The sequence below is a fragment of the Hippocampus comes genome, unplaced genomic scaffold, assembly GCF_001891065.2.
Source record: "Hippocampus comes isolate QL1 unplaced genomic scaffold, H_comes_QL1_v1.1 scaffold674, whole genome shotgun sequence".
Classification (NCBI taxonomy): Eukaryota; Metazoa; Chordata; class Actinopteri; order Syngnathiformes; family Syngnathidae; genus Hippocampus; species Hippocampus comes.
In genome coordinates this window covers 159,845-170,821 of record NW_017805878.1, presented here as the reverse complement: position 1 = coordinate 170,821, position 10,977 = coordinate 159,845, and the positions used below count along the sequence as shown (strand labels likewise).

The following is a 10,977-nucleotide window of genomic DNA, read 5'->3' as shown; positions in this document are numbered from 1 at the left end:
CGGTCCGCGGCGGCTCCCTGGAGGCAAACACCCGAACGGCAGCCCGAGCAAGGTGACCTCGAGGCCAACGTGTGCACAAACATCAAGCGGCCAATCAAACAAAGGGGCGGGCTGGCTTCATTTCTGTCTCCGGAGTCAATGAGAGGAGATTGGGGAGACGGAACAATTCGCACCTTCTCTTCTTGTCATTTTGTCTCCCCTTCCTCCGTTTGCTCATTGCTTTCCATGCGACGCTTTTTTTGGTGTGTGTGTGTGTGTGTGTGTGTGTGTGTGTGTGTGTGTGTGTGTGTGTGTGAGGAATGGAGCGGCAAGCGTTTCCCCTCCGACGCCGATACCCCATCTATTTTCGAATTTAGCTTACGCTACCCAAGAAGGTTGCAAGCAAACCGATAGCCGATCTTTTGCATCAGCTCTTATCAACTGTCAAGGGGGGAAGAGAGTTCTCCCCCGCCCCCCTAAAAACAAAACAAAAGCAAGGGCGATTCAGTCCGTTCCGCCCTCTTCCTCCCAAGCTCTCTATCTGGGTTGCACGATATGAGTCTGGCTTTGACCTAAATATGGAGCATGTCTTCTGTCTGCCCTTGCCCCGCATCAAACGTTCCTTTTTCGGAAGAGAAACGAGCGCACCCGCCGCTTGATGCTTTGGAGTCGTCTCATCAAGCACATCAAAAGTGAGCGAGCGCACGGCCATGTTTTGCTTCAGTCCCTCGCCTCCTCTGCCTCTCTCTTCTGCTTCACGCTGATATTTCCATCGAGCTCGCCGGGCGACGTTATTGAAAATGTCCACGGTGCACATTCAAATGCTGGACAACGGCGGGGCGTGGGCGGTCGGGGGTAGAAATGCAGAACCAGACGTCTCGTCTGTCTCTCTCACATTGGTTCATATCTTGGCCATTGCGTGTGTGTGTGTGTGTGTGTGTGTGTGTGAGGAATGGAGCGGCAAGCGTTTCCCCTCCGACGCCGATACCCCATCTATTTTCGAATTTAGCTTACGCTACCCAAGAAGGTTGCAAGCAAACCGATAGCCGATCTTTTGCATCAGCTCTTATCAACTGTCAAGGGGGGAAGAGAGTTCTCCCCCGCCCCCCTAAAAACAAAACAAAAGCAAGGGCGATTCAGTCCGTTCCGCCCTCTTCCTCCCAAGCTCTCTATCTGGGTTGCACGATATGAGTCTGGCTTTGACCTAAATATGGAGCATGTCTTCTGTCTGCCCTTGCCCCGCATCAAACGTTCCTTTTTCGGAAGAGAAACGAGCGCACCCGCCGCTTGATGCTTTGGAGTCGTCTCATCAAGCACATCAAAAGTGAGCGAGCGCACGGCCATGTTTTGCTTCAGTCCCTCGCCTCCTCTGCCTCTCTCTTCTGCTTCACGCTGATATTTCCATCGAGCTCGCCGGGCGACGTTATTGAAAATGTCCACGGTGCACATTCAAATGCTGGACAACGGCGGGGCGTGGGCGGTCGGGGGTAGAAATGCAGAACCAGACGTCTCGTCTGTCTCTCTCACATTGGTTCATATCTTGGCCATTGCGTCTGTGTGTGTGTGTGTGTGTGTGTGTGTGTGTGTGTGCGTGTGTGGGGGGGGGGGGGGTTATAATAGGGACTTTGTAGATCATGGCTGATGGAGCCATGATGGGCGAGCCTGCTCGTTTCCAAGCTTAAGGAGCTCAAGTAAGAGACGGTGAGCAAGAGAGAAGCAGAAGCGACTGAAATCACGGAGGCACTAAGAGCATCGTCTTACACTGCAGTCAACGGCTCTTAACCAGCTTTACTACGACGACTACTATGATGGGGTGTTTTTAAATTGGTTTTGGTTTTTTGGGGGGAGGGGGGGTGTTTGGGGGAGGAATCTGTCATCTGTTTGCTGTCAGAAGCAGAAAGCGGTGCATGGCAGAGACAGCCAGATCACATCCTGTACCGGAGGAGGGGCAAGTGAAGAGGGTTTTTTTTTTTTTTTTTCCTGGTTCCCAGCTTCTCAGTTATGAAAAATCCCCCAGGCGAGTGAGCGCTGCAGAAGCCGTTACCTTGGCAACTGACTGAGCAGCTTCTGGGGCAGCACAGTCTACAGGGGAAAGAACGATATTTTTTTTGTGTTTTTTTTTTTTTTTTGTACACGTTTGCTTGTTTGTTTTGTTTGGTCATTGAAAACATCTGTCATTTGCACGCCAAGCATAAGAGCATTGATTTTGTGAAAAAGAGTCATTTGTCGTCATTAAACAGCATTTTTTTGATTCTAAATGATCATGCAAGCAGACGATGCTCACATATTCTCAACAAAATACACACCGAAGTACACAAAGGCCGATCGCAAAAACCCGATCACCAAATGCAATCGTCTGTCATGTTTTCACGCCTCGGCATGGGATTTTGCGCGTCAACATTGTCAGTTGCCTCCCTTTTTCAAATTGAAATCCCATTTTTCATGCCAGCCTCTCCTGCACGGAGACAAAGAGACGCGACGCAAATGGCTTGAAAGGCGCAAGTGCCCGCTCGCAACGCATTTGCACACAGCACGCAACCGGAGAATAGCTTTCGCATGATCAGATTTCCAAGACTTACCGAGTCGAAATTGACGTGTGCTAAAATGGCGAAGGTGGAGAGGCTGTCACACACGCATTTGGTTCGGAATGAATCAACGGCGACGGCTCTGCAGCTCCGCGCAGACCACGATCCGAGCAGGGAGGATCTGCACAGGGGAGGAGAGAAACAGCACCCGCCGGCGTAAGCGAAGCACAGGAGAGGCTGCTTGGAGAGCTGACGCAGCTCATTTAAAAAAAAAAAAAAATGCATCTTGATTATGTCTTGTCAGGCTCATCATAAAAGATGAACGTTTTACAAATTTTCTTTTTTGGTGTCGACAGCTTTGGTGCATTTCACAATCTGTTCGATCCTACAATCACGAAGAAAAGATCTATTGGGGATACTTTTTGTGTGCTAAATGATGTCAATTATTTTAAGACTTGATCGTTTGGGATTACAAACCAAAAATAAAACCAAATGGAAAAAAAAAGGTAACATGAATAATTGAAAAAAAATAGCAAGGAGTAAATCCTGAGTGGAGAACAAAAAAGAAAGCACAATATATATGAAATAAAAAAGCCCAACTATGACCACTATCAAAACATCATGAGATCGAACACAGATGTTTGACACACATCTGCATTAAGTAAACTCATGTGTATTGTTGTGTACCAAGCTGATTTTTTTTTTTTTTTTTTGAGGGGGGTGGGACCGATTTGAAGTTGATTTGAGGAGCTAATGGCGCACTTCCTGTCATCGCAGTGCTCCACATACTGACCCCGCTGTTGGCCCCGAGCCACAGTTTGCTTATGGCTGTCATTTGCATTGCCTCCATTTCACCACTTTCGAGACATCTGCTGTGCATCGTACTTGCCTCAAATGTGATTCAAGTGTGCAAATAAACGCACGCGGGCCAACTAAGCTCGAGGCTAAACCAGCTGCCAACAGAACGGATTGCTGAAATTCCTGCTTCGAAATGTCTGAAATGTTTTCGTTTTCAAATGTTTGTTTTGGAGCGATCTGAAGCACACTTTGTGTTCAAAATGCGCCCGATAAATAAAGCCGCCTTGCCCCACCGACATTTCTGTGAGCATCTTCCAGATAGTAAGCAGGTCAGAGATGCTCGAAACGATCGGCCAGGGGTGTCCAAACTTGGAAATTTACTTTCAACACACTAAAATCAGTCAAGCGAGCAATGATATATTGTGAACACTTTCTAGTTCTTTTCAAACACGTTCACATCGCAGCTTTCTGTTCAAGAGGAAAGGGCAAATTGTTTCGGATTTTAGGGTGGCCAACGGCCCTGCATGTCACTTGACAGATGCGGTGACACACGCATGACTAAAAAGAAGCTCAGAGCTGGTGACATCGCCTTCCCGTGAGAGAAAATAGATGTGAGTCATGACTTTGATGCACCCCCCCCCCAAAAAAAAAAGACAAGACAACCGAAGTCGACACTCACGTTTCACTTTCATCCCATGAGAGGCATGTCTCGTTCATTGTGTCCTAAGGAAAAGGTAAAAACAAAAACGAGTCAGACGGAGATTGTGAGAAATCTCTGCATAAAAAGCAAACATGTATCCATCAAAACTGCATGCTACAAATGTGTGACAATGAGAAACAACATCTTGCCATCCATCTGCCATCAGTTGTGGCCGCGTATACGTGCGTCTCTAAACCGGCTAAACAGTTTCCAGAAGCTCATTAAACTGGGCCAATTATTGTGATTGGTCATCGCCAATGACCAGCTGCGTAGGCTGCGATCGTGGCAGGTTTGAGCTGGCAAAAGGATTGGCAAATGTCACCGTTTCGAGGCAAATGTCAGCAAAATGTCAAGCTTTGCGTGCGCCGCGGTGAGCACAACGCCCGAGAGGCACGCCGGGATATTTTTCTGTGGCTCCGTTGAGTTTGGGGGCGACAGGCATGGACTTACGTTGTGGAGATGCGGGAACTCGATCTCGACGGGAGAAGACAAAAGGGCAGGGCTCGGCTTGACGATCACTGTCACTACCTTGGAGTTGAGCAGAGTTGCGTTGCTGCGGAAAGACAAAAAGATGCAGTCACTGTGCAAGAGGTGACATATTCAATTTGGAGTTGGATTTCACATGTGCTCCCCTTGAATTACACTCCCCCCCCAAAAAAAAGACAGCCAAGTGCACTGATGCCTTTGGCAATTTAAAAGGCTAAGATGGAGGCAGCGGTTTGGGCGCCATCTGGTGTCTGCAATGAGAATGACATGCAAAGAACGTCTGCATTACCTCTGAGAGGAAAGAAATGAAGTGAGGTTTCGGTAGAGGACGATGCCAGTCACAAACGCTTCGTTGCCGTCTGAAATTGAGCAAAAATTGTTGCTTAGATATATATTCAACTGCATGTTGGTATCGCTGGTAAATTGATTTTATTTGTTTGAGTGGGTGGGTGCGCGCGCGTCTTACCACCATGCTCGATGGCCAGCGCATCTCTGGAAACGGATATTTTCTCCTCAGCCGTCCTGACCCAGTCCAACATCCCCCTCCAGCCCTTAGCGGGGAAAGTGAAGTTGGAGCTTGTCGTGGTCGGCCGCTTATGGATGCTCAGCACTGAGAAGGAAACGGATGCACAGTGCAGAAAGGCTCAAGACTAAGTCGGCCTTTGGATGGAGAAGTACGAGCAAAAAAAGCGTCTGAAAGGAAGCGAAGAGGCTCGGAAGTTGCACGGATGAGTCGCATTATGAAGTTTACGGTTATGTCGACAGACAGAGTGGATTATCTAAAAGTCAAATGTGCTATGCCCGATGCGGGCCAGCCGGGCGCCGGCGACTAATTAGTTCGACTGATGGATGTGACACGCGGTCAAAGAGATGCTCGGATGCACTCGGCGGATGGCGTGAGGACAAAACATCCTGACGGGACATGAGCAGAGAGAGCTGCCGCCGGGTGAAATGAGTACTCACCTAAATTCTCCGTGACTTCGTAAATGTCCTGGAAGCCGCTCATTTGCATACCGATCATGTTCACGGACTCCTCGACGAGATGGAAGAACTCCTTCACGTTGGCATCCATCTGGATGAGGATTGGAGGGTTGAATAAAAAGGAGGTGTGGGGACGGGGGAGGGTATTGTCATTAATAGTTTGTTTATATATTTTTTTGGGGGGGGGGTTCTTGTGAGATTTGTATCCGCTGTAGCTTGCAATCATTTCAATCGTCGTTCTATTGGCTGTGTTGATTGCATTGACAGAAATGAATCCATAAATTCAATCCGCCCCTCAAAATATCGATGGACACGCCTGCCTCGCATGCATGTTTTTAGAATGTGGGAGGAACCTGCAAAAGCTGACTTGTTGGGTTCACCACCGCGTGGCTTTGACTGAAAACGGCAACTAATGCCAGCGAATGGCGGGCACAAAATGTCGTGACCTTTTTCTCAGCGATGAAAAGGATCAAGAAATTGAAAATGTGGTCACAAGAAAGCTGAGACTTTCAGTCATGACTAACCATCTATTATGTCTTTTCTACGCCGAAGTCCGCCCACTGCAGTGAAAGCCTGGCTTGCTTGCTGCTAGGCAACCAGCAAACTTCCTGAAAGCCATAAATGGACCGGCTGTTGATTCATCCCGGTCGTTCGACAGACTTTCCTCTCGGTCGAGCTGAGCGGAGGGGAGGGCTGCCCCTGACTTGCGTGTCTCTGACGCACAAACCGCAGCGATGTGGGCGCAAGGTGTGCGTGTTTCTATGAAACGTGTGCCGTCTGTGTCCCCTCACATCCGGCGCGGCTTCGTAGGATGGCGAGGAGAGTCACAGATTGGCGAGTGGGCGCTGTGTATTTCCCTGAGTCAGTCCCGCTCTCCCGTGCGCGTCCCCAAGTGTTTACTTTCACTTGTCATTCGCATTTGTCATGCAGCTCTTCTTGCAGGGTAACGCGCAGACGTTTGTTTTGAGCCGCAATGGCCAAAAAGCTTAAGAGGAACCGGCGGAGAAAAAAAAAAAAGTGAACTAAATGCTCAAACATTACAAGTGATCGTCCTTCATGCGTGATTTTGCAATTTGTCGCGAGTTTGCCTTCTAATTACTTCAGACTTTTTTTTCACACCAGACTATCATTTCACACTAACAAGCTAATTTATGCACCCACCCCCCAAAAAAAAAAAAAAAAAAACAGAATTTCTGACACCCTCTTCTCACGTACCAGCTGTGCCTCTTCCCATTTGTCGTGATGTTCCTCTTTGAGCAGGTTGCTAATGGTCTGGACGTAGTTCTGGGGGAAAAAAAGACAAAGATGTAGCAAGATATGTAGCAAAGACAGCTTCATTCAATCAAATCATTTTCGGGGATGCTCCTGGCAGCTGAGATAGGGCCCGATTCACAATTCGCACAAAAGCGATCTGGAAACACACTCTCCAAGCCCATTTTGTAGTTTACCTCCACGTCAGCATTGCTAAGCCTCATCCTGGACGCCTTGTACAACTCGGTGATGTTCTTCAGGATCTCCATGACGGCCATGAGGTCACCGCTGTACGTCGCACCTTCGTCGGTTGAGAACCTCAGACGTGAAATCACCTCGGCAACGCCATCTATGCTGGGTGCCTTCTGCGCTTTGGTGATGTAGTCCCTTGACTGCAAGGGAGGAGGGTTGATGGGTGATTCTGTTTTGCTGAGAAGGGACTCGCTCGCAGCGATCCTTCTCGGGAACTTACCAGCATGCGAATGTTCTCGTAGTTCTTGGAGACACACTTGACGTAAGTCGGGCTCTCCCAGGTGGCCAGGCCGACGGCGTTGAGACTGCACCGGCGAAGGATCAGACCTGCGTGGCAGTACGCGGTCAGGCGAATGTACGTCTCGAGGTCAAGAATTACAAAGTACCTGCAGCGTCAGCGGGACATAAGATGGCAGCCATGTCCCCAGCTGGAGTTTTCTTCCACACCACATCGCCATCGTTCTGCTCCGGGCAAATCTCATGGGGCTCTAAAGGATTGCAATCGTCACGTGAGCTCGTGAAACGATCTTCAACGAGGTGCCATCTTTGCCAATACATTGACGTGACCGACCAGGGCATCTCTTCTCGTTGCAGCGCTTGTGCTCTCCTCTGTCACCGGGGCAAGGCTCCCCACCAAAGAAAGGCCCTTCGCAAACTCTTTGTCTCTGCTGGACGCCGCCGCCGCAAGTCTTGCTGCAGCTGCCCCATGAGCTCCATGCATGCCAACGTCCATCAACTAAACACAGAAAGTAGCGCGCGCCATGAAATCTGGATCGTGACATGTCTTAAGGATGACATTTTTGACTTTTTTGTTGTTTTTTTTTTTTTACCGGGGCACTCCTTCTGGAAGCAGTTGATGGCCTCTTTCCAGCTCCCGTGGCACTCTGAGCCCCCGTAGGATGGGCCGTTGCATTCTCGTGTTCTCTGCATGGTGCCGTTGGAGCAAGAGGCAGAACACGGACTCCACACCGACCACTCGTTCCAGTATCCGTCCACTAGAGGGAAGCAGAGAAGCATCAAGGATCAGCGCACAACATCGTTGGTCTTGAGCACGTTTGAGCTTTGAATGTTTCTTCCATCATGTCGCTGAAAAAGCAAATGTGGTTCTTCAACCACATGCTTGAAAGAAACTTTTCCCGACTGTGATTATGTGACTCAATTTTTATGGGCGAGGACGGCATTCGACATTTGCACGTCCACCCCCTCGCCCCCCCCATCCACGAATGAGGTGTAATGGTGAAATGACATTTGGGAAACAGCTCACCGGGGCACACGGCAATGTTGCAAAGCTTGTTCTGTCTCGAAGGGCCCTCGCAGGGCTCTCCTCCGTTCTGGGGCAGCCTGCACGTGCGAGTGCGGTCGCGGTACCCGCGACCGCATGTGGAGGAACACAAGCTCCACGGGGTCCATTCAGCCCAGGCGCCATCCACTGCCAAGGCAAATCCATGAACGTGGTGACGCAAGGACCAGAGTATAGTTTCCGACCGCATGGACCTCACGCGTCGGCAGGTCAGAAAGGAGGCATGAGGAGGAAGTTACCTGGGCAGACGGCGGTGTTGTTGCAAGGCCTGTTTTCACGCAGCGGTCCGGTGCACTGGGTGGTGAAGGAGGAAGTCGCACAGAGACGGGTGCGGCTCTGCCAGCCTTCCCCGCACGTCGCCGAACAGGCGCTCCAAGGGGACCACTCATCCGTCTTTGTGTTTGCTGAGTGAAAGAGTTCAGCGGGTTGAACTTTTTGCAGAGGCAATGACACACCGGCATGGGGCGTCTGCAAACTCAACTTACCGATGTGGGTCGCAAGGCCTCCTTGGCTCACACCGACAATGGCCCGCAGACCTTGGCTCTTGTTGCGTTCTTTGCCTGGAAAGAAGACGACGACGACGACAGGGTTTTTTTTTTTTTTTTTGCATTGACGCCGCTCCAGCCAAACGATTGAAGCGAACAAAGTGTTACCTATGCAGGCCCGTGAGTTGCACGCCCGCCCTTCTTCAACCGTCCCCTCGCATACGGCATCGTCGGGCTGACAGGCTCGGCTGCGCACCTGGACGCCCCCGCCGCACTCCTGACTGCAAACGGACCAACGGCTCCAGCCGGCCCAGCCTTCTGCAACGCAAAGTGCCATTCGTCCTCAAAGGATTCTTTTTATCCACGTCATCGATGAATGGGCCTTTCCACCCCCCTACTTTATACCCGACAAAGAGAAACTGGTGATTCACTTCCTGGTTTGGACCGCAACGTGGCAGAGGTTTGGCAAACATATATTTAGGGAGTGTCGATATTTTTGTGTGTGTGAGATCAAATGAGCAAAATGCAACGCACACATTGTACGACTCAAGAAATTCTACAACGTCTATGTTGTATGTTGCACATACAGCACATTTGACAATAAAGTTGTACTTGATACTTGACTTGATCTCCCGGGGCGAGAAGTGTCGAGATGCCGTTTAAGGACACGCTTTGTGTCCGCGCGCTCAAAGCTGACGGTAGCCGAGGCTGAAATTGCTTGAAACCACCGCAGGGGCCGACAGCGGCGTTGCTACGCCAACCGCAAGCGCGCTTCGATTTTCACCGCCGGCCGACTGCGAGGTCTTTGTGCTCCTTCCCCAGCTTTTCTCCTACATAAGCGCACGCGCGTCCTCCGAGTTGACATGCTTGACTTGCAACACAAGCCAGTTAGCACAGCGTGCGCGTCGGGCGGTTCATCCAATTAAAACTTTGGAGATGCTCTTCTGTAACACCTTCCCATTTGCGTGTAATTACTCGGCGGCCGCGGCGAGCACGTCCCTTGCCAGAGAGACGGGCAGGGTATCATCGGCATCAAACAAATGAAAGGGCGAGCGAGTGGTCAGGAGGGCCCGGCCGGGGGCTGCATGCCAGAGCCCCCCTGCGGGCGTCGTTACCAAACAACCCGAGCACAAGCAGTTTGTTTGCGTGTCTATCGCGTGTCCCACTTACTGACGATCTCGGCGCTCTGTCCGTTGTCTCTGGGCGCCGGCAGGCATTTCTCCACGTACACGCCACCCCTGTAGCAGCTGCCGGGCTTCCTTTTCGGGGTCTCCCAACACTGGCAAGGGGTGTTCATGATACCGCAGGGGTACTCGTGGGTACTGCCGGACAGGCACTTCTCCAGCCACTGGCACAGCATCTGGCAGGCGGGCATACTGGGGTTCCTTTTCCCCACAACTAGAAACTCGGACTTGAACTCGCTGACGTCAACTTCGCTCTCATCCTCCGGGCCGCTCGGGCCAGAGGCCACCTTGCGGATCTGCAGGAACTGCTTGCTGGACTCGATGTAGGTGACGGCGGTCGATGCGTCGCACAGCCTGACGACCTCGTCGTAGCTCTCCGTGCCCAGGTAGGTGCGGGACGTCTCGATGAAGGAGTCGAACTGGAAGGTCCTGATCTGCCTGGGCCTGCAGGAATCGGTCGGCTTGGTGATCTTCATGTAGACGGTGTAGCGGCGGGGGTCGGGGTTCTGCAGGGTCCAGGAGCACGGCGCCGAGGGAAGGTTGGCCGTGGACGAGAACACGCCGAAGAAGCGACTCTGTTCGAGGGTTGCGCAGGTGTCGGAGGCCGGGCCGGAGGGACTGCAGGAGGTCAAAGCGAAGAAGAGCAGGACGAGAGCCGCGCGGGGGCCGCAAAGGGCCGACGGCGCCATCGGGTCAGCCCGGGAGGAGGAGCTCAATCTCATTTGCGGGCGGCTGCAGTGGGGGGGGGGGGAACAGTCGAGGAGACAATGCACTTGATTGAGCCGTCTCACATTTATGAGTCGAGTTAGACTTTGCGTGAAAGGGTCTCCGGGTTCGGGAACGCAACGCTTTAAAAAATGCAGAGTGAAGGAAGCAAACCGGCTCGTTCCGGGCAGGATAATTGTGATGCAATTACAGCCCCTTCACAGTATGCTGGCACCGCCAAGCTCTTAGTCTTTCCTCCCACACACTGAACTGAACTGTGAAGCATCTGCGTCAGTCTGACGTCCGTAGACGCATTACCACTAGCGATGGC

At 51.3% G+C, this 10,977-nt stretch overlaps 1 protein-coding gene across 7 annotated transcripts in view; it reads right to left on the bottom strand.

The window, feature by feature from the left end:
• LOC109527168 (brain-specific angiogenesis inhibitor 1-like) overlaps positions 1–10,977 on the bottom strand; it is a 30,115-nt gene that overhangs the window by 7,640 nt on the left and 11,498 nt on the right. For 2 of the 7 annotated variants that reach the window (XM_019888911.1, XM_019888910.1), the window contains 15 exons: positions 9,928–10,673; positions 8,512–9,075; positions 8,237–8,401; positions 7,803–7,967; positions 7,544–7,708; positions 7,359–7,460; positions 7,193–7,299; positions 6,918–7,112; positions 6,685–6,753; positions 5,452–5,560; positions 4,955–5,098; positions 4,778–4,847; positions 4,453–4,555; positions 3,982–4,025; positions 2,559–2,685 (listed from right to left, as the gene is read on the bottom strand). In XM_019888911.1, the coding sequence (XP_019744470.1) occupies positions 2,559–2,685; positions 3,982–4,025; positions 4,453–4,555; positions 4,778–4,847; positions 4,955–5,098; positions 5,452–5,560; positions 6,685–6,753; positions 6,918–7,112; positions 7,193–7,299; positions 7,359–7,460; positions 7,544–7,708; positions 7,803–7,967; positions 8,237–8,401; positions 8,512–9,075; positions 9,928–10,663 (2,865 nt within the window). In that variant the 5' untranslated portion in view covers positions 10,664–10,673. The remainder of the gene's footprint in view (positions 1–2,558; positions 2,686–3,981; positions 4,026–4,452; positions 4,556–4,777; positions 4,848–4,954; positions 5,099–5,451; positions 5,561–6,684; positions 6,754–6,917; positions 7,113–7,192; positions 7,300–7,358; positions 7,461–7,543; positions 7,709–7,802; positions 7,968–8,236; positions 8,402–8,511; positions 9,076–9,927; positions 10,674–10,977) is intronic. The other 5 variants (XM_019888912.1, XM_019888913.1, XM_019888916.1 and 2 more) reach the window with 4 other exon arrangements.